Below are 23,630 nucleotides of genomic sequence, written 5' to 3'. Positions count from 1 at the left end.
CATACCCTGACCGGACCATGCATGAAGTGCGCGACGTTTCGCGGTACGATCAAATAATGTTGCCATGGATAGACCGTGGGCTGATGCTCAAAATTGTGACTTGTCGTGGTGCCACCCCTGGCAGCTACCAAGTTTTTATATATAAAGTTGTAAAATAAAATTTAAAACATAAAACACCAACTCGCCATCGTCGTAAATAAACAGTTTTAATAAAAAACGATAAATTACGAAGAAAAATCAACAGTTAAATACCAACGGTTGGACCAATCACAATTAACCTCTCATATGTGAGAAACAATCTCATCCAATGAGAAACGTTTTAACACAGCCGTGTGGCTCGGTTCATCGCGTCAATACAGAAACATGGCTGCGTCGGATGATAAACAAACGTTTTTAGAGGAAGAAGATGAGGAAAATACTCCAGATTATTGCTGTATGCACGTATCAAATTCCAAAGGAAAACTAGTAAAATTAACTGGGAAAGGTTATGCGAAATTCAAAGAATGCTGCTCACGTTGGAAGGTTCTGAATTGCCCTGAAAAGTAAAATTGCATCATCCTTCGTGTTCGAAGAATATGAGGCCACTAACACTACTCCTAGCCTAGTAGTACTATAGTACTACCGCCGACGAAGACGAAGAAGGACCGTCTACTAGCACTGCTAGTTTGACGTCTAGGTCAAGAAAAAGGTTAGCATTTTCTTTGTCTGTATTTTAAAACTATACTAGATTGTTCGCTTATAGCTTTATATCGATTTATACGCTAGTGTAGCTAGCTAAAGCAAATTAACGCCGATCGAAAGCGAGGCAAGAAGGCTATGCTTGCCTCTACTTTAGTAGGCTAGGTCTAGGCTAGGCGAAGTTTCTAGCTAGAATTCCGAATCGGAGCCTAGGGCCTTAGACTATGAATTCCGATTGTAATGTCCGATTCTTTTGGTATTGTCAACTGTCTTCACACTAGATATTCAAATAACACAGTGTTGTTACATTGTTTTTTTGTAGGAATAAAAGTGGTGGGATTCCTGGATACCACACTGAGTGTTATTCCAACTTCTGCAATATTACTAAGATTAAACGAGCTGAAGCACGGGACTTAAAGTGGAAAGGTAAGTTTCAGAATATATAATAATATTAATAATAATGTCAAGCACCTATTGCCAAGGCATCTAAGCGAATAAAAATGAAAGGAAAAGAAAATATCTGTGAAAAGTATAACTGTACTCAACTGGTAAAATGTGTTCATTCATCGGCAACTTGCCTTTATTATTCCTAAATTCATCCTTTAGTTTCATTCCTACTCCTTTAACTGTCATTGTAATTTAGTATCTGGTCACATAGACACTGTAGCAATAAATATTAATTATTGAACACTATTCTTTCAAAGCACAAGAAGTTTTGGAACCTAGTCCAAATGTTGAGGAAATTGCAGGTGATGAACACAACACAGCACAAGCTTCCAAGATTCTTTTGCGATCTATGATGCCTGAAGACCGTCCACGTGTTGATCGTGCACATGTGTTGCCACCGATATGTATTATTTGTAAGCGTGTACAATATGCAACTAACAACATTTCAAGAAAGCGCAGAGTGGAGAAGTTGGTGCAGTGTGAGACCATTGATGGAGGATGTTTAAAAACAGCAGAAACGCTAAAAAAGGATCAAGAAATGCTGTTAAAAATCCACGATAAAGATTTGGTAGCTATTGAAGCTAAGTATCACCGATCGTGCTACTTAAAATACACAAGAGTATGTAGACGCTACAGTCGAACTGAAAACCCAGAAGTGGATCTGTACTGTCAATCTGTTATTGAGCAGATAATCATTAAAGATAACCAAATTTCATTATTTGCCAAATAGAATATCCTGTAATAATATATGCAATATCCAAGTCAAATTTATTAATTTTGTGATAATTGTAACTTGGTATATAGTATTTATGTTACCAAGTCTCTAATAAATGTGATGAGTATATAAATAAAGGTTGTCTATAGTATTTTACAATTATTATACACACAATACATTGACATAAAAATCATCTTTATGTTTGTTCTTTAAAATTGATATAAAATAATCCTTTTCAATCACGTTTCCACTCAATTTTATAATTTATAACGTTTTGATACAAAATCAACAACTTCCAATGTAATATAATACAGTATCTGTGGTACTGCTATGTCTTACTACTGTATTACTATACAGACAGGAACAGTATTGTGAGCTTATTTAATTTATAAAAATGCGCCCTCTATTGGCAAACATAGATATTGTATAATGCAAAAGAATAGGGAGTTTTACATTTTGGCAATAGAGGGCGCATGTTTTTAATTAATAATCTTAAAATCGTTCTAATTAATTAATGTGCAACTTTTTTCACTGGCGAGTTTGGTTTTTATGATATGATATATGTGTAGAACAATTCTACAAAAGATGAGGTAGCTGCCAGAGGGTCACCACGAAACTCAAAAACTAAGCCACTTTTCAGTGTTCAGCCCACGGCCTAGGAGCGCTACACTGTGATTGACAGGTCAGTTCATTGTTAACCCACGAAGCGGTAATTGCTTTGTTGCGTATCGAACTGTGGTGGGCTAGGGCTTTTTCACATCGAAGCACTATGTCTTAATGTCTATTGTTTTTAGCAGGGAGTTGTTAACAACTCCCTGTTTTTTAGCATATGAATTGTTTTTTAATAAAGTTCAATTTACATTCCACTTTGTGTCTTTGTTTTGTTTAAATTATTGTTAAATTCACAATTGCAATAGGACTTTAAAAAGGAATGTTTCACTAAAAATGTGCATCATTATAAATTTGGAAATCATTATGGCAAAACGTAAACGGAATGAACTTGACTTAACTAGTGTTAATAAACTTTGAAATGTTATCAATTAATTATTGTCATTATTGCTTGGCTCGTTTATTGCTATCAAATTACGTCAAAATAAAGGAGCTTAAAAAACATGTGGTCTAAGTGTGGGTGTTTTTATTTGATTATGACACCTCTGCACATGCGCATCAATCAAAGCCCCGCTCTGCTATTTTTATCACACATGCTGCTGCTAGCTCGCGATAAACAATAAACGACCAAAATTATGTTCATCGTACGTACGTAGGCCTAGCCTAGGCCTTTTTGCCGCTAAAAACACATTGAGAAACAATAATTTACTACTGTAACATGTTTTATTGGTACAGTAAATAATGTAACTTTTAAAAAAGGTAAATTGAATTAGCTTAATATTAATAAAGTAGGCCTAGACCTATCAGTATTATTTAATTAAAACTAGCTTGACACAATCATAGCCTAGGCCTTCCCTATGCTAGACCGTACCGGGCAGCATTCGGACCGGTGATTCAAAGCATTTTCAGTGACAACGTGATGACTTTAAAAATATGTTTTCAAGAAACCGGACTTTCGAAAAACCGGAAAATATATGCCCGCCCAAGGGTGTCCGGTATTGGGAGAGTTGACTGTATATATAAATATGAAGTACAAGACACGAAGCCGAGGAGAGACAAAAGCATTAAACAAAACGCTGTCACCGGTAAGGTGTGTCTCTCCAACACAAAAATTACAAATAACAAGAATATATACTATAATAACAGACATTTCACAAATAAAAATAATGATTATAGTTTGATAATTATTTACTATGACTTATAAAATGACTAATTTAGCACTTAGGGAAAATTATTCTATTTTCCAATTTAGCAGACCCAAATGGATCTTATTGTTGAATACATAATTATTGTTGAAATTAAAGTGTCTACATGACCAATGGTTAAGGTCAGTCAAATTACCAAATATTAATGCACTTCCTGTCACCTTTGCATTTAAACTTCTAAAAACATGTATGTTACCAACAATTTAAGATAAAAATTAAGGGACAACCTGACCGTGAACCATATTTTAACGTCTTAGGGATGTACAAATGATTTCAGAACAATCATCATATTTACGATATAGCTGCGCGCGCTCGCTCGCCATGACAAGTGTATGGCAAAATCTACCTCATGAGTTTTCACTGTTGTTAACATACAAGAGATAGGTTGACCTGTATTAGGCTTAAATCTGGTATTTGGAAAAATATCCAGAAACAGTAAACAAATCCAACATTTTTAAATATTTGTTACGATTTATTCAAAATGTGTGTTATACTAGAAATGTTCGCGCTACAATTCCCAAGGGCCTAGAGGTAAATATTCTATAGTTCTCCCCGGCGGCTCAGCCTGAATCATGGTGGTGTTTAGTTACAGTAGTGTGTAGTAAAACACGACAGACTGTCCCAACAGAACATTACATTTCAACATTTTCCAAAAGTGGGACAATCATAATTGTTTAGTATGATGTACGATGACATAATTATGACATTATTGTTAAAATTCTCAGCTCTCTATCTTGATGACGGTCTTTAATTTGTCAGTATCATTGTCAGACAATATGCCAAAGAGTGCAAGATTATTAGTTGTTCATGTTTGTCTGCATGGTATAGCATGTAATGTAATAATTTGTATATAAATTTACTAAACCAAAGTATTGAATAGTTATAAGAAGAAATATCATTACTGTACCTGCAGCAAAGTAATATTATATTCTTATTAGGGATTATAATTTATTCAGTTAAATGTACTTGCCTTATTTATTTAAATAAGCATATACACAACAACATTTCTATTTGTGATCTACCAAATATTTTGATACAATTTTTATTGTACGTTATCACTTTTTAATACTAGTTATATTTTATATCTAGCAGGAATTAAATGATTAAACATTACTGTATTACACCAAAAAAAGTATCGCTTCCCGTTAATAACCCCCCCCCCCCCCAAAAAAAAAAGCCTTTCCAGGACAACCAGGGCGTTTAATCGAATAAATGCAGTATCTATTATAAATTACAATACAATAGATTTAAACATGAAAAAGGAAGTTTAAATGTTGTTTTCAAAACATACTGTATGTCTTATAGATGAAGATGAAGAAGGTGATCAAAATTCATATTTAAGCCCAAGAGACCGTCGGCGAAGTGCGCACACCGCAGCCGAGCAAAAAAGAAGGGATGCAATTAAGGTAAAAAAAATTAAATATATACTAGAATTTAATTCGTCACTTTGACGAATTATAGGTGATCATTTTTATCATTTTAATGAAATTAACATTTTTTAAACGCGCACGTACGTTAACATACGATCGTAAAAAGTTGATGTACGCCATTCTATGACATGATGCATATACACTTATAGTGCTGAGTTGTACCTATTATGTGTCATATACAATATGTACAGTATATACTGTATATCTATATACAGTGTAGCAGAGGTGAAATTACGGGACCCACATCATGTTCTAAATTTTTGGTATGATGGAATTATCAAAATAAACTTGAAGATGACAATTTCGAAAGATAATGAATTTAGCAAATAAATATAAGGATTGAAAGAGAATTTGACACGTAGAAGCGCAATGCGCGCTCTTTGAAATTTGTATAACTTTGACTAAAGAAATTTAAAAACTACTTTTTAACTTCAACTGGCCATATGATAACATCACAACATCCGATAGGCTTAATTTTTATATGAATCCATATCTACATTTCATCAGCTTTCATAATAAGTAATAATCTTCAAGGTCACCTTTAATTCTGAAGAGCTGTCAAATATTCAAATATATAGTGAAGGTGAAATTACACGACCTACGTTATTCAAGTTTTTACACGTGATGACGTCATCAAAATGAAAATGTTGACAACTCATGAGAAAGATAATTAATTGAGCAAGCACATACTAAAATTTGTGCGAAAATCGGGCTCAAATAACGGAGATGAGCTTTACTGAATGTGATAACCTACACAAAACGAAAAAAAATCCTAATTTTTAAATTGAAGTGGCCATTTGATGATGTAATACCATTTTGTACGTCTAATATGTATATACATTTATATCTACAACTTATTGGCTTCCATATTAAGTTAAAAAAATTGGGGGTCATCGTGCATTCTGAAGAATTATTTTCATTGTAAAAATGCCTTATTTTTCATCATTTTCAGCACTTTTATGCAATTAATGTGCGCATTTTGTCATTTTTAACATGCTCGTATAGCATTATTTTAAGTCGGAACGGACTCAAATTTGGTGATTGTACTAAGGATGGTGAGTAGAATGCGATTTCTACAAAAAATTCGTATTTTGACGCTTTTTAAGAATCGCGCGCGCAAAAACGCATTTTTGCGCAGTAATTTTTTGAAACACGCAAATGCCCTAATTCATGCTCTAAATTGATCAAAACTTAATTTTTGAGCTTTTTAAATTTTTAACGCGCGATTTCACGCGCATGACCCTACGTGCACGTGCGTTTTTACTTGCTAATATGTTTACCCTTGACCTGAAGTTTACGTATAGTGAATTTCATTAATATGTTATAATGAATTATGGAGATATGATTGATAATGTGATTTCACAAAATGGCGTATACGTGACGTCACGGATGAGTGATCACGCTGAAAAGCTTATTAGGACTAAGTTACAGTATTTGAAAGACATTGTGAAATTTTGGTAATCATTGACATTAAACTTTTTTAGATATTTGTTACACAAAATAGTGCCCAGAAACAATAATAACAATAAAGATTTGATACAATAACAATAGGTGATCATTTTATTCTAAATGATCACCTAATTAGAATTAATGTTCTTTGCCTGATTTGTTTATATATATATATATAAATCCAAAGGCAAATTACTGAAAAAAATGACAATGCTGTGGGTATCAGTGGCTGGATCTCAATGGAGATACAAAAATAAAAAGCGAAAAGCTAAATCAAAACGATAAAGTAAACAGCCAGAAAAGTTAGCAGAGCTTTCGGGCATATATATATATATATATATATATAAACAAATCAGGCAAAGAACAGTAATTCTTAACCGCCCGGTGATATACTGAAATTTAATTAATTAATTTGAAACGATAAAGATGAGGAAATCTGTGAGAATGAGAAAAAGTCGCCCCAACCGAGACTCAAACTCGGACCGCCTGCTTGATATGCAGATGTCCTAACCATTAGACCACTGGCGCTTTCATGGTATTGTTCGAACTCGATTGGATAGCGACTCTTTAACATTCTCGGCGTGGTACGGCGGAACAGCACTAGTCGTTGTTGTACGCACGCGCAACAGAGATCAAATTGATACGCCCTCATCTTTCAGTATTTTATATATAATGTTATAACACACCTATTAATTTAACTCGTCTGCCACCACATTAAATATAGCAGTCAATCAGTCTACTTAAAATATTCTCCACCATCCAACTCATAACATTCATTATTTGTATACACTAATTAAACTATTTATTATCTATGCAGGTGGATACAATTTGTCCATTTGACATTTGATAGCGAGACCCAACAGGCCCATTGTGATTTGAAACCAGTCAATTTACACTAATTTATATCAAATTATTGTCATTGTCACTTTATGTTTGTGTTTTAATATGACGACTTGCATTCTTGGTACAATACTGCAGTTACATTTCTACTGACTCGCATGGATTGCAATTAACATGGTCATGTGGGCCATTGACTCCAACTAATCGCATGAATCGTTGGCTTGCAGTTTGTCAATACCTGCTATTGAAACGACTAAATTAACAACATACATTTGATTTGTATCTTGTCTTTGCCTACTAAAAACCAATATGAAGCTTTGCACGACAATGCTGATGTGAATCTGAATACAACATATTTATGCCAAAAAAACAAACTATGCTCATCTACAAAACCAATGATACGAAACTTGGTTATTGGTGATTTAACGGTGAAACATATCAAAATAAGGGAATTACATAATACTCATTGAGGAGCCACTATATCGCAACTGCTTAATTTAATGAAAGACAGTGATGTAGATAATGTTATAATTCATGTAGGAACCAACGATTGCTGCAAAGCTTACTTCCAAAATCTTACATCTCGCATAGTTTCAAGAATCTCAGGAAATGTGTTTGTGTCTAGCATCTGCTCAAGTCTTGACAAAAAAATTGTAATCGGAGAGTACAAGTAATGCAAAAATCAAGTTATTATATGGAGTGAACTTTATTTACAATAGCAAAGCTTTCCTACACCAAATTGTACTAATCTTTTTTTGCATCTTGATTTTGATGAATCATCGTCATCTACATTATTTAATATAAACAACAATAACATTAACTAATTATTATTATGAATACTTAATATATTAAAATTTTTTTGTCATGTATTATATTCCATTTTGTAATTCATTGAAGCACATAGGGCAAGACTTACTTAGGCCTACGCCATCATTCAACTTTCTAAAAAATTGCATTTGTAATACTGTATATTTCTTTTAAAAAAAACTTACTTTTAGCTTTTTCGAAACACTTCTTGTATGTCACTGCTGAGCCGAACCCTTCCTCTGATCCTAGTTCTATTGCCGAAGCATGGCCCAAGTCCTGCATCCGTTGCATCCTGGCCATTTTTTCATGGACTGCTGCCTTCTTTCAAAACAGCTGTTTTTTTCATTGAAATCTGGTTCTCTTCAAATATCAATGAGGTCCAACTGTTGGGCGTACGTCTAACAGAACCTCTTTTTTTTGGCTTAGCCTTTAGTTTTTCAGACATAGTCAATGCAATAGATCAGCCGCGTAACAAGGGGGTCTTGTCAGGGGGGGCAAACAGGGGCTGATCCTTCCAGACACCAAGTACTTGAGCCACAGCCCCCCCATGGTGGGGGCTGTGGCGAAGCGAATTTTGGTAAATGACACCCCTAGATCGTCGGAAATGGTACTCTCGCACATAAAATTCATGATAAAATGGCGCCTCCAACTAGGCTAGCCTAGGCCTAGTAGTAGTTGGCCTGGAAATAACACTCCCATTTATTGCACAGCAATCAGCAAAAGGATCGTACATTTTCCACCGTTAAAAAAACAGGTGACATAACATTTGAAAACCCAATCTAACATTGGATCCGCGCTTGGCAAAGGTAGTAATTTTTCCGGTTAGAAGACTGAAAGATTGAGTATTAGAGCGACAGCCAGCCACGGAAGTACGTTCGTTTTGCTGATCGCTAGCGCGTTACATACGATTAGTAGGAGTGTATTTTTTTAAGGTGGCCGGCCTCACACGCACAGCACAGCGTCACAATTGTGTATGAGATGCCCGTGCGTGTTCTATGAACCGGAACCGCGCTTGGTAAACCTGTCTCTTCTTCAACCATAGTCAATACTTTCTATTGACTATGCTTCAACGTACTGTATATAAAAAAAACACAAACAAATACGACATATTAACGCAATGTATATTAAGATTAGCCATATACTCGTGTGTTTGAACTAAATAATAAACTATACAGTAGTCTATAAACATTAAGTGTTACATGTACTAGTACCGTACTGACGCGGGTATAAGCCCATACTCGGGTATAAGCCCACCCCCAACTTTTGACAAATTTTCATGAAAAATGAGGCACTCGGGTATAAGCCCACCCATTAATTCGAAGATCTACAGTGTATGTCGTAATACATTATTTTGTATTTGGCGACGTCCATACACCGAATACACCTACCTTTGATCATAACCAAGCTAGGCTAATATACGCTAGGCCATATGAGGCCTAGCGGTCCTGTTTTGTTTACACTCCATCGCGGTCGAAGATCGCTTCACACACGACGCTACAATACAAGTCGCCAAAACGGAAAACCACTATTTGGTATCGGCTGCCATAAACAAGCTTATTAAATTTTTTTGGTACATTTCTATTTAACGAACATTGTATACTTGCTTTTCTGCTTGATAAATTCTTGTTAAATTGATGTTTAAAATAAGATATTCTACGATAAATTACACGAATTATAAGCTTAATTTTCCGACACTCTACACCTCGTGTATTTAGTTAGAGGCAACGTCGTACACGTGAGGGCGCTTGCTCGCATGGTGGAATACGTACACAGTGTACATGTGCTGTTTTTGACGATCTGCATTTTTGGATCCTCGGGTATAAGCCCACCCCCCAAACTTGACGTGATTTCATGTTCGAGGGGGGTGGGCTTATACCCGCGTCAGTACGGTAATTGTCCACTTTGTCTGTGATCATTTGAATTTTATAAGCATTCAAAGTTGAATATTTCGTCTTCCTGTAACTGTCATGCGACTAAATGTGTTGATAACGCTGTCAAAGTTTGCATTTTCAGAAAGGTCTCTTTCAACTGATATTAGGGTTAATGATGATAGCCGTTCTTCTCCCATGGTTGACCGCAAGTAGTTTTTAACGAGTTTCAACTTACTGAATGATCTTTCTGCTGTGGCAGAAGCCACCGATATTGTTGCAAATATGCGAAAAAGGATTCCCATGTTTGGATATGCAGTGTGTAAACTATTTTTGAAAACCCAATGCAGCATATCTTGCAAAGTTTCAATAGTTCCTTTCTCAGGTTTAAGTTCTTTATACAGCAAGCAAAACTGTTCATATTCTTTTTCAGCTAGTCCAATATCAATATCTTCCGAGTATGACCTAGCTAAATCACTGAACATGTCCATTTTTCCCAAATTAGCAGGCATTAAGCAGCCGAAAGGTCTAACCCGGTTATGGAAATCAGCAAATCTGTTTTAAAGTTCATTAATAATCTTATCGTATATAAAATAAAATACGTCTCTTCTGAATCTGTCTTTTGGATCTTCATGGGGGTTCATCAGTAGCTTGTTCTCCTGGCATTCTTTTTCGTCTACGAAGTCTTCGCCTTGTGAATGTCGCAGTGAGTTCCTCTTCTGCAGCAATGGACGTTGCTGTATTTATGCATTCCCTAAAATGCTCTTCTGATCGTCTTTTAGTTACTATTTCAGTTGTGCTTGTAATCATAGCTGACGCAGTAACCACGTCTATCTTTATTTTCTGAAGGTATTCAGAAAGAATGTTGATGTCTGCTAAAATGTTTATCCACATTTCCAATAGAACTAAAAACTCAAACTTGCTGATGGCATCTAATAGGCCCTGTGCTTCCCCTACATTTTCAGGAGTTTTCTCCCTTCCTACAATCTTCTCTAAAGCTAATAACATTGCTGGGTAAGTATCTTTAACAGCCTTTACTGCTTTGTACTTACAGTACCTTCGAGTTTCGCATAACCTTTGCAAAGTTGTTCTCTTCATTTTAAGCTCGTCTTGAGCATCTTGAAAGATATCCAGTCGTGGGTGGCTCCCGGTGATAAATGTATAGAGCTTTTGCACTGTCCCAAAAAAAGTTACAGCATCAACACATCCATTACACGCGTGTACCAGTACCAAGTTTAAATTATGTGCACAGCAGTGTACACATGTAGCAGACGAGTTTTCTTTTTTTACGCAAGCCTGCAAACCAGTTAAATGACCAGACATGTTGTTGGCTCCATCATATGACTGACAACGAATCCGCTTTATATCTAATCCATGTTTTTCCAAAAGCACTTTTAATTGTTTGAACAAATTTTCTGAGTTGCTAGACTTTAAATCTGCAAACTGCAAAAAGCGTTCTTGAATAACAAAGGTATCATCTACGTATCGCAAACAGAACGATAACTGGTCTTTGTGTGAAACATCAATTGTGCTATCAAGTATAACACCATAGAAGTGAGCACTTGTGACATGCGACAGTATCATTCGTGTAACTTCCTCAGAAAGTGCGTTTATAAAGTCATTCTGAATCTTAGGACTCATGTACATGGCATGTCGAGGACTTGTGGCTATGTGCTTTGCCAATACCCCATCGTATTTGGACAGAAGCTTAACTAATTCTAAAAAGTTGCCTTCATTTTCACTTTTTACTTTGCTTGTACAACTAAATCGAAGTTCTCTGTGTCCCCGAAATGCAAGGTTCTGTTTGGCCAAAAAGAATGTTATATCAAGCAGACGGTGCAACACCGCTCTATTTTGCGCAATTTGCTGCTCATACACTCTGAGTTGCTGTTTGTCTACAGTCATGCCAATGTTAAGACGTTTGGTGGTCGCTACAAATTGTCTTACAGAATCGTGATGAATAGATGACTGTTCGTGAGCGCGAAACTTCTCTGTAGCTTTCTTCCACTTGACGAATCCATGCGCAGGTTCTATAAATGATGAATTGAAATGATTATCTAATCTATCTGCAAACAGCCAACACGGAAAACAGTATGCACAATCTTTCTTTACTGAATATACTAGCCAATCTCTAACAGATTTAAGGCCATTTTTCATATCCCTGTAATACCAGGACGGTCGGAATGATCTCAATAATTTATTTTGTGGAAATTTAAAGGGTTCATGTAGTCCTGGTTGACATGGACCTTTTTCCATAACTGCCCGAACAAACGCTGGTGTTCTTATTTTGTTCACAAACAGTGCTGGATCTGTTGGAAACGAATTTGTGGATCGAGCAATAGCGAAATCGATTCTTTCTGGATTTCTTCTATTTGAAGTATGTTCATGTCTTTAGGCTCGATTGTTGGCTCACTTAATTGTGCGTCTTTGTCGTCTTGTAGTTTGGAAACGTTTCCGATTGCTGTTTTTAAAGTGTCGGTTTCTACATCACTGCTATCATTCCACTGGTCCAGGTCCTGTTGAAAGTAATAAGGTGTATACTTATTGAATTTAATCATTACGATGCTCAGATATTTATCTTACAATATAGTGATATGTGATGTGACGAATGATGAATCGAGTAGAGTTATACATTTATCTTAACTTAATAACTATACTATCAAAAGAGCGGATAACCAATTAAATACTGTACTGTAGTATTGTTATTATTGGCACTAGTGTTTAGAAATTGAAATATACGATACCCCAACTGTCCCGAAGTCATGCGCATGCGTCTCTGGTTGGACCTGTATAAAAATATGTATAATATTAATGTTAACATTTTTTAGAATCGTTCTGATAAGCGGATCTTACGTCCCATAGATTATACACGTCATTTATCTACATACTTTCACTATCAACTGACTACAAAACATTAACCATTTTTACCTACAATAATTTATTATTTAATTTTTTTTTAATGATGTAGGCCTATTTAATATTATCATACAATTTGCTTTATTATACAGTCCTACCTCAATTTCCATTGGCACAATAGTTTGGGGCTGCAAATGAGTCACAGATTGGTCTTCCTCTCTAAGATTAGTCGTAGGCCTGTTGTCTGATCTTGTTGTAAATCTGTGCAACCCTCCTCCTGGTGGTACTGACTCTCTGTACCTAAACTTTGCACCGTGGACAGTCAAAATGTGGCTTCGCAGCCTATCTCTTCTTAATGTTTTTTTGCAATAAAAACACTTTGTTCGTTCTTTTGAAAACATCGCGGAATGAATTTAATAATTTTATTCTATGCGAAAAGAAAGTGAATGCCTGTCCGGGAGTGAATGAAATGCTGTAATGCCCTTACAGGTAGGCAACTCGGCAAATGCATGGCGGCTTAGATAAAAGACGCCAAAAACCACAGTCAACTGACCGCATGTTAATGTGCTGATAAGCAGTGCGTCTTCCCACGAGTTTGTCAGTCAGGATTTTGTGTATTTCATATCATCTTGAATATTGTACTGTACTGGGACTCATTTGACTCATTTGAAGCCATATCATATATCGTATATTTTATTATCTTATATTTTCTTTCTTTTTCTTTCTTCTATCCCTTCTTTGTATTTTATTTTATTTTATTTTTTTTTACTTGTTACCCAGCCCGATCGAACGCTTCTCAACCCGGTATTCCGCCAAGGGGGTATTCCGCCCCCTGCCCCTCCCCCCCCCCCCCCCCGCCGCCTGTTACGCCACTGGTAGATAGATGAGTAGGAATAATATTAATGTGACAGATCATTGCTCTTGGTACATTGGTTTAGAAATAAGTAAAGTGCTAATTTGTGATTGTTCATGTCAAAGGTGAAATTTGCTTTAATTAATCTCATAGGTGTATTTGTGACCTACAATTTTGGACGCCCCATGCTGTGTTTATTATCATTTTCTAGCTTTACCAGTGGATTTACTATTTAGTCGAAAAGATGGCTGGTTGTAGTCATAGAATTTCCTTCATCTCACCATAATAATTTGTTTGGAACATCTAACCAAACTCATCAAGAATTTTAACAGTGTTATTCACATTTTACAAAGCCATAAGTCAAAAACAAAATCACTCTCAAGTCTCATCCAGCTACTGTTATCACTGTGTTTAAGTATTGCATCAAGTTTTTTTTTTTGTGTCTTGTCTGGGTTCGTCCCACTTTTATTATCATACTCTGTTATAAATATTTATATGTATGTGTACATTTATATTTTGTAAACATATTTTCCTGTTAAAAGTAGTTGCAATAAATACCATTTGCTTTTACTGTATATAAATAAAATGATTCATGTTGATGTTTTTAAAACCACATTTGCATTCATTATTTTACTTTTTAATTAATTGAAATATATAAAATAATAAAATAAATAATAACAAAATGGCAATAAAAAGATGATAACAATTGATTAAAACTTTTGACAGTGGTCATTATTCTATAATGTTCATGTTCGGGTACGGAGGATATAAACTCAGGGGAGGAATATAAAATACCCTTCATTTTCACCAAGACAAAAATAGATGAGATGAGTAAAGTAGAATGCAAAGTTTGAAAATAAGATATTTAGAATGGAATGATGTCTTTAATGAAATTAAAAGAGTGTAATAATATAGTAGATCTATGAAATACATTTAACGACTTCTCACTATATGTACACAGTACAGCTATGAATTACTGCTTTTTTCCCACGCGTAACCTTTTGTAGCCTCAAAACAATACCTCATAGCCACAAAGCTGGAACGTGGGTTACTTTGCAGTAATTTTTAGCTGTACTGTATATATATATAGTAAAAAGGAATAAATTTATACATCAATATTAAGAGATTTGTATAGCTATTCAATATATACATATACTCATCACAGGCACAGAAAAAAACGATATGGATGGAAAAGTCCCCACAACCAAGATTTGACCCCGGAACAATTTGCTTGATATGCAGATTTTCTTAACCTTAGAACACTGGGGTTTTTATGGTATTGTTCAAATTCAATTGGATGGTGAATCTTTTACATCCTCGTCATGATACGGCCGAGCATAGATATATATTCATAAATATCTAACGTACTAAAAAAGTCTAACAGTTTACATTACGTTAGCTCATTTTTTGTAAAGTTAGATGTTCATATATTAATTAAATTGGAAAGTACCGTTTTGTATATGTTCTAATGTTTGTGAAATGTTTTCTTAATTTATTGAATTATTATAGGTTATACATGACATATACAAAAACAGAAAATAGAAAGGAATTCATTTATGAGTTTGCTGTTAGTATTCCCTATAACAATGTTTCTACAACTAAAAATTTGATGCCGTGTTTCGTTTCTCCAGAATGGTTGGATTGTTTTACAAAGAAATATATCAGTTTTGACCAACTTCCATAATTAAATTGGCAAACTTTAACTATATGTTTATAGATAACAACTTCTGTTAACAAATATTTTATGTCAATTTAACTCGATGCCTAATTAAAATTCCCACTTTGCTTGAGATATTGGAACGGAGGCTTTTTTATTAACAATGTTTCTATAAAATATCAAAGATTTGTTTTTTAGTATATTATTATATTAATAATTAATATATCTACATATTTATTGTTTACATTTTCGACAATTGGTGATGTTACTATTTTTTTCCATTGATTTGGTATTGCATTTATAATTGAAAAATATTCTTTTTTTTCCTATTCTACTATTTGTATTCCGTTGTAATGAAGTTCCTTACGGCCCTTACACCATTGAGATGTCACCGTCATAAAATAAAGTGTTAAAATATATATTAAATTTGTGCAAATACATTTTTTAGACTATGCTCTTCAACTTGACTTAGTTTCATTACCCCAGAAGACATAACAAAGGTGTTGAGACATTCTGAACTTCCTTTTTTTAAAGCACAGGGTGTACCTCAAATCTTAATTTATTCGCAATACAAACCTTGAAAAAAAATAAATTAGGAAAGTTATGGTAGTTTAACTTAACTTTAATAATGCTGAAATACTTTTTTATTGTAATTTCAGAAAGGTTATGAAGATTTGCAATGTATTGTTCCAACATGTCATCAGTCAGATCCTCTTGGTTCTGGAAAACTGTCTAAAGCCACTGTTTTACAACGATGTAAGCATGTACTATTTGAAGGCATCCACTCCAAGTTATTAAAGACCATAATATAATGTGTAAATTTGTGTACTGTATTGCAGTATTACTATTTAAAATACATATTTATGTATTCATTATTGTACAAACAAAACTAGATGCAATCTCGGATACCTATCTCCCTGTACGATAATTGTTTTTAATAGCTGAAAACCGAGTACAAAATGTTGGAAGATTATCTTTAAAAAATACTATTTTGATAGATTTAATATACGTTTATACAAATGTATTGATTTGCGATGAATGGAACATTCCAATCTCTCAGTCTCCCAGTATAAGTATTTGGTTTAATTTATGGGCAAAGCATGAATGAATGTACATTACCTGATGAGTGTGGCCAGCTTTGCTGGTCATATGAAACAAATTTGTAGTAATAAAGCACCATGAAGTAACCAACTTCATAGTTTTTATTTTATTATATTATATAAAAAACATATACAAATGAACTTTATTTCTGAAAGTTGCTTCTCAACGTTTGCATTAATTAATAATTACAAAAAATATAAACGTCATAGTAGTGTATCGTTACATGTACTTTTAATACTATTTCAATTAACTATGACAGTGACAGTTTTAACAAATTTTTAAATTGCAAATGTTTTACTGTATTTAGTGGTATATTATATATAGGCCTATAAAACATGGAAAAATATTTAGTTACTGAGTGGATAAAGAATATATTTAAAATTTGTTCCTCTTTGCGTTTGTAACTTTGTCCTCTTCCCCATCTCCAACCCTAATGTTACATACAAAACACAAATTGGGTTTGTTTAAATGAGTCTAAATCAAAAACTCATTTTGTTTGAAGTTCCTCTTTCGGAAGTAATTCCCAGGGTGCTAATTTTAGTTGACTAAATAAATCATTGTGTCTATTTATTTGTTTCTGTACGGTATCTACATTTGAAATCGCCAGTTTTTTTACGCTGAAATTACTGTGTATTTCAGAAACATCGTTGGCCCGACCTAAATGGTACGCAAGCGAAGCGAGCATACATCTAGTTTTATTTAATTGCCAAAGGCAAGCCAAATTTCCAGTTTATGAACGAATAATTAATCTACTTATTTGGCTGTAGTCATGTTTTTATCGGATTATTAATATAGTGAAATGTTTTTTTGTTATTATTAAGCTATTGACTACATCCAGCATCTTGTAAAAAAGAGAAAAGAACAAGATGATAACATTGAAGCATTACGCAAAGAAGTCATGGCTCTTAAGATTATGAAAGCGTAAGTTCATATTCATTTTTTTAGCATTTCACAATGAAATTGATAGTTTGTACAGGCATTTTATTCATGTACAATTAAGGCAAATTTGAGCATTTTTGAGAATGTTGTAAATTGAATTTCAGTCAAATTATCTTTGCAAACTGTGAATTATTTAATTGTATTGGTTATTTGAAATAAAGCTTTTAATAATACAGGTTATTTTATCACTGGGGCACCAGCCTTCGTTCAGAAATTTAGGATCTCGACTAGGCCTAAGCTACACACTTAGCCTGACTTAAGCCTGTACCACGAAAAAAGCGCTACAGTACGATATAGATTACAACAATAAGGTCATATCCCAAGTTCATTACGTCATTTGTCCACTGGCATGTCAATGTAAATGTCCACTTAATGTATATCTACCTACCTATCGATAAAAGTCGACTACGACCTATGTGGATGTGACCATCGTGTGCACAACAATTGAAGTAGGCCTACATTACCACCCTCCTAGCTACTGGGCCTAGTATTTGCAATACTGTCAATTTGGTAGTTGTTATTATTGCATATTCATAGGTGAATTTAATACCCAAGAGGATCAGGTGCTGTTTTTGGCCACCTTCGACCTGTATGGACTACTGTATACAATTGTTATAATACGGGTGTGTGTGTATTGTTTTATGTAGAGAAGGGTGTCTATTGAAAGGGAAGACAACAGATGTCTTGTTATGTAACCTACAGTACAAGGAAAAATACAGAAAAAAGCATGTACATTTAATGAAGACATGTTATTGATTATTAGGTCACTTTTAGGGAATGCCAAGATTTTAAAACAATATTACTATAAAATAATAAAACAAGCAATACTATATACTGTACCTATATTACAATCAGGATTTACACATCTTAAATACTACAATAAACACAATGTTACAATGACATTTATCTTAAATATTATATGCCTACCATACTATATTTACTGTACAATCCGGATTTAAACATATATTTATTATATATTAAATATTAGGCCTACTGGGACATCCTATATACAGTACTACAGTACGTTCAGAATCAAAACACTATAATACAATCGAATCCTAAATACAACAGTACAATCGGATTTAAAATATCCTAAATATAATTATATTTTGAATTTGTAACAAAATGGCAAACAAACTATTGTAATTGCTTATCTTTCTTTAACACAAGAAAAAAAACATTCAACATCTGATTGTCTGTCGGGAATAGTATTTTGTATACGTTGTATGGGACATGATCAGCCGAATCTTTATCGATATATAAATTATATTTTGTACTGGGATAAAATCCCTGACATCATGGATTTGAACCCAAGAACCCTGGTGGGATCGGTGAAGATTCATTGACATAATTCTATGTTTTTTAACTGATGACCTGTGATACAGCTTTCTTACAGTTGATTAATGAAACAATATTGTAGATACAGAAACAAAATAATTGTAAACAGGTTCGTTGACATAATTATGTTTATTTGTAATGTTTTACTGATGACCTGATACAGGTAGAAACGAATACGTTTTTCAGTTTATATACGAATTAATTACGGGGGTGTCATTATTTTAATTAATCTAATTAATTGAACTGTTTGGTTAAAAAAATACTGAATATTTAAATGCTTTATTTGTGCATTATCATAAAATAATATAGAAATTCTTGAAGATTGGGAAATGTTAGTATGATAAAAATCGAATGTATTGGTTATCTTCCTCGTAATCTGATATCATGTGACTGACCATTTTGACAAATCAGAAATTTATTAGATTGAATGGGTGCTGTTATAAAGCTTTCTGGGTTAACCGTGCACTGTGAAAGACCCATTTCCTACAATTGTTGACATTTTGTAAAATAATGCATAAGTATTACTTTAAAAACATTAAACCAGGTCATTCCTTGTTTTAAATGTACGTTTTATGGTAAATTATGATAAAAAGAAAGAAACAATGCACTACTAAATAACTTGTGGTGAATTCCGCTCGGGGACAGTCTTTAGGCCTAGCCTAGCTAGGCTTAGTTTTGTAGGTCCAGCAGTAACTGCATAAGTTGCTGCATTAATTGTCTTTCTTTTTTTGCCAGAATACAAATTGTGGGAAACCCAGTATTTTTTTGAAAAGTTAAGAGTTTGCACGCAATGCATGCTTAAATTATTAGAATCAACTTATTTTTCACATTTTTAATCGTTTAAAGATGAAAAAAGTTATCGTAGTAGGACCATAATAGTATTCATTTTTACAATAAATGTAGTTTGTGACCTTCTTAATTTAGATCTAAAAAACGTAGGAAATAGGACTGTAACTGTGCTGGCAGTGCACATGACTTACTGTGCGTTTTTCTTCATGGCTGCGTTTTGAAATAATACTAGTGTATTTATTGTATCAACTGCAGCATTTACAGATTTTTTTATGTGAGCCTTGATCGACACCCAAATGTTTAAGGTGATGTCATGAATAAGTTGTCAAATTTCCGTCTGCATATTAAAATCGAAATAAACTGGAGTTTGATGAAAAACTTTTTTGCAAATATGTTTTGTTGTTATGGCAATCATAACATAAATATGTGTATTAAGGCGATTTTCTAAATTTTAAAATTAACAAATTTTATTTTAAATTGTATAAACATGTTAATGTTTTGTATTATCTTTACTTAAACATTTTATAAATTTTAATGATTCTATTTTATATTTGATGTTGTAATTTGTACTGTATTTGGATTGTTATTGTCATTTTCAATAATTTACCGAAGGCACCTTAGTAAAAAAAAATGAATATTAAATTGTTTTAGTTTTATTTTTTATTGTTTTCTATTTAGTAACTATGAACAGATAGTGAAGGCCCATCAGAGTCAACCTGGTCAAGGGCAAAACCAAGTATCGGACCATGTCAAGTTTAATGTTGTAAGTATCTTGTTCATAGAACCTCTTTATGTTTTTGCGCCATGCCTTTTAGGCAGCTATATTCATGACATGGAAGCTTATTACTTACTACGGCTGAAAAAAAATGGGTATTTGAAAACTCGGACTGGACATGCACAAACTCTAAAGATTCACTGTCATAAGCCTAGATAAAAATAATATTATTGATTTATATAGCACTTTAAACTTAAGTGACAACATGCTTCACATCGAAATGAACTAAATAAAAGACTTAAAAAGCTAGTTACATTGCTAACTAAAGACTGACTATACAAGACTATTACACCAAAAAAATGCTTTTCTTTAAACTGATAATTGCAGTAATGTCTTATCATTGGTCAGCGTTTTTACCTGGCAAAAATCAAAGATGCTGGCATATTTACTTTGATTTACCTTCACTGTTAGACTATAAACCAGTTACGGTTTTGTATAATATCATTCTTGGTTTTCTATGCTACAAATTTTTAAATGATTTAAATTTCTAATTTTATTATTATATTTTTTAAATTTAAAGACCCCTTCCCTGCAATTTTGGACGTTTTTTGGAAAATAATACATATATATCACTTTAAAAACATTAAACCATGTCATCCCTTGTCTTAAATGTACGTTTTATGGTAAATTATGATAAAAAGTGAGAAACAATGCACTACCTAAGTAGCTCGCGGCGATCGACCTCTCGTAGACGGTCTTAGGCCTAGCCTAGCTAGGCTTAGTTTTGTAGGCCTAGCTGGTAAACATCGGTAACGTACGAACATCGTACGCTAGCTATATACCTAGCCTGACGTTGTATAGTTGCTGCATTAATTGTCTTTCTATTTTTGCCAGACTCCGTTGATACAAATTGGGGAAAACCCGGTATTTTCGCTGAAAAGTTAGGAGTCTTCCATTTGTTTTGGCCTCACGATCGATCGAAAAGTGGGCGAATTACAGGTGAAAAACAAAAATATCAATCCGCGCGCAATGCATTTTGGGATTTATAGCGGGCCGCTATAATTATTAGAATCGACTTATTTTTCACCTTTTTAACCGTTTAAAGACGAAAAAAGTTATCGCAATAGGACCATATAGTATTATTTTTACATTAAATATAGTTTGTGATCTTAAATTAGATCTAAAAAACGTAGGGAAGGGGGCTTTAACCATGCATCACGAGGGCATTGACAATACAATACAAACAGTACAAAAATACATTTTCATAAAAAAAAAGAAATTATAATAAACTACTATAAATATAAAAATTGTGATAAAATTTCCAGATTCCTTAAAATTCAATATCTTAAATATTTAAATATAATAAGATTTCGATATATATGCAAATGTTCAACATGCTAATGTATGTACAAAAAAAAATACATGCAAAACAAATTTAGGACATGTATCTCCATGGTCAAGATGCGTTTAAAAAAGTTTTCCAATGATTTTCAAGATGCGTTCAAAATTGTATATTTAAGAAGCATAACAAATATAGTGTGGTAAACTGTTCCAATTATTTACAACGGATAGTGAAAACATTTTTTTGGATATGCCTGTCCATAGGTACAAGATCAATTGCATCACATTAGAAGTCAAATAAAAATTTAAAAAATACAAGTTTAGATAAAAAAGGCAAACACAAACAAAAAAATGAAAAGACATCGGTATTAGATCATTTCAGGCTTGCCATCATTTTGTATTGGAGCCTGGATGATTCAAATGATGATACCATAATACATTCTTTCATTTTTGCTAGCAGACATTCTCTGTAACAGTGAAAAGACAGATTTTTTTAGCTACAGTACTCACCAAAAGATGGGATGCCATTATTAACAAACATGTCACTAGCACTGCAGTGTCTAGGCAATCTTCAATAATCGAAGAGCATTGTTGTAACATACCTTTAGGGCATTAAGTGCACTTTGGGTGTGCTTAGACCACAGAGAGGTGCAATACATACTCATGCAATAAGATTTGAACAGCAAGCATTTAACACTAACAGAGCATTTGCTGAACTTACAAAGAATTTTGTTAAGAATATCATTAGCATGCTATAGCATGTTATAGAAAGTTGTTATATACTTTTAGTACTGATTTTAACCACCTAATGTAACCCTGTTTACTAATTAGTTATTGACAATTAAAACACACTTTTCAATGGTATGTGTACGGACTAATGTAATTATTTACTTTTACTTGCTTACCATTTTTTATGATTCAAACTGTAAATTCACTAATTTATACCAAAGTAAATGTCCATATGCAACTCAGGTTTGTTTTAGATGAGATGTCCTGTTTCTGCTGAAAGAAATTGCTTGCTTATCAAACTTTTCCAATGATAATTTTCACTTATTGTATGTGCGACATTACATTATGTGCGTCGCATACAAACACCTAGCATTTAAGAATGATGAATACAGATCTAGTGTTTTAATTCAAAATTAAAAACTTGTTGTTTTATACAGTTCAAAGCAATAATGGATGCACAGTTTGAAACTTTTAATCAGTCAATTTCTGTTGCCAGTTTTGCTGAACTTTCTGCTTGTGTTTTTAGTTGGTTGGAAGAGTATTGTAAACCACAGGTATGATTTATACAGTCACCTATTGTACAGTACCAGTTAATTATGTGTGAAGATATATAAATGCAAGAAATGCCAATTAATTACTTACAGAATATTACAGTACTACACTAATAGAAACTTTCATTCAATGTTGGTTTTCATAAATGAGTTTAAACTACCCAAAAAGGATCAAAATAATAATTATTATTGTAATGTTTTCTTATTGACAGACACTCAAAGAATTAGTTGTAAGTGTGCTTAGGCAGATGGGCAATCAACTAAGATGATGGACATGTTCAAGCAATGTAAAGATTTTATTTATTTGAATATTTTACAATGGTGGTCCATCCAGCCGAAGCTGATCATTGTGGATCCTCGCAAAAATACAATAACATACAAATCAAAATTTAATTAAAATAAATAAATAGAATTTATAAAAATTAACAAAGTTAAATTAAATAATGGAAAATTAGAATCAAAAGGGAAATCAATGAAAACAATAAATTAAAAAGAGATGGTTCTTAAGAAAAAAATGTAAAGGAAGAGTAAGATGAATACTGTCCGATATCTAAAGGAGGAGCATTAAAGCTAAAAGACTGAACATTTCCAAGTACGGTCTGGGGATAAGGAGATTAGTCCAGTAAAAATAAGTTAAAATTAGAGTTAGATAAAGATAAATTTATTGAACAAACGCTTTTGTATCAGCGGCACACGTTCATTTACAAAGGCAA

General features: G+C 33.4%; 2 protein-coding genes across 2 annotated transcripts in view; both read left to right on the top strand.

Moving 5' to 3' along the window:
* Positions 1–23,630, top strand: part of LOC140040739 (max-like protein X) — a 32,298-nt gene extending 8,668 nt beyond the window's left edge. Inside the window, exons 4-9 of the mRNA XM_072086896.1 lie at positions 4,960–5,060; positions 16,074–16,170; positions 17,337–17,436; positions 20,260–20,344; positions 22,804–22,920; positions 23,130–23,630. Of these exons, the coding sequence (XP_071942997.1) occupies positions 4,960–5,060; positions 16,074–16,170; positions 17,337–17,436; positions 20,260–20,344; positions 22,804–22,920; positions 23,130–23,186 (557 nt within the window). The 3' untranslated portion in view covers positions 23,187–23,630. The remainder of the gene's footprint in view (positions 1–4,959; positions 5,061–16,073; positions 16,171–17,336; positions 17,437–20,259; positions 20,345–22,803; positions 22,921–23,129) is intronic.
* Positions 364–1,977, top strand: LOC140041159 (uncharacterized). The gene is made up of 4 exons (XM_072087584.1): positions 364–522; positions 609–688; positions 1,001–1,104; positions 1,383–1,977. The coding sequence occupies exons 1-4, from the start codon at positions 364–366 to the stop codon at positions 1,853–1,855; spliced, it is 816 nt and encodes a 271-aa protein (XP_071943685.1). The 3' UTR covers positions 1,856–1,977.

This window comes from Antedon mediterranea, chromosome 2 (assembly GCF_964355755.1).
Source record: "Antedon mediterranea chromosome 2, ecAntMedi1.1, whole genome shotgun sequence".
Taxonomy (NCBI): domain Eukaryota; kingdom Metazoa; phylum Echinodermata; class Crinoidea; order Comatulida; family Antedonidae; genus Antedon; species Antedon mediterranea.
Note: the sequence above shows the minus strand (reverse complement) of the source record. Positions and strands in the feature narration are given on the sequence as shown.

What these genes read in the sequence shown, in the direction of transcription:
- LOC140041159 (XM_072087584.1), top strand. Translation starts at nt 364, where the DNA reads ATGGCTGCGTCGGATGATAAACAAACGTTTTTAGAGGAAGAAGATGAG. An exon ending in AATGCTGCTCACGTTGGAAG is followed by an intron (nt 523 to 608) that starts GTTCTGAATTGC and finishes CTAGCCTAGTAG; the next exon opens with TACTATAGTACTACCGCCGA. An exon ending in ACGGGACTTAAAGTGGAAAG is followed by an intron (nt 1,105 to 1,382) that starts GTAAGTTTCAGA and finishes ATTCTTTCAAAG; the next exon opens with CACAAGAAGTTTTGGAACCT.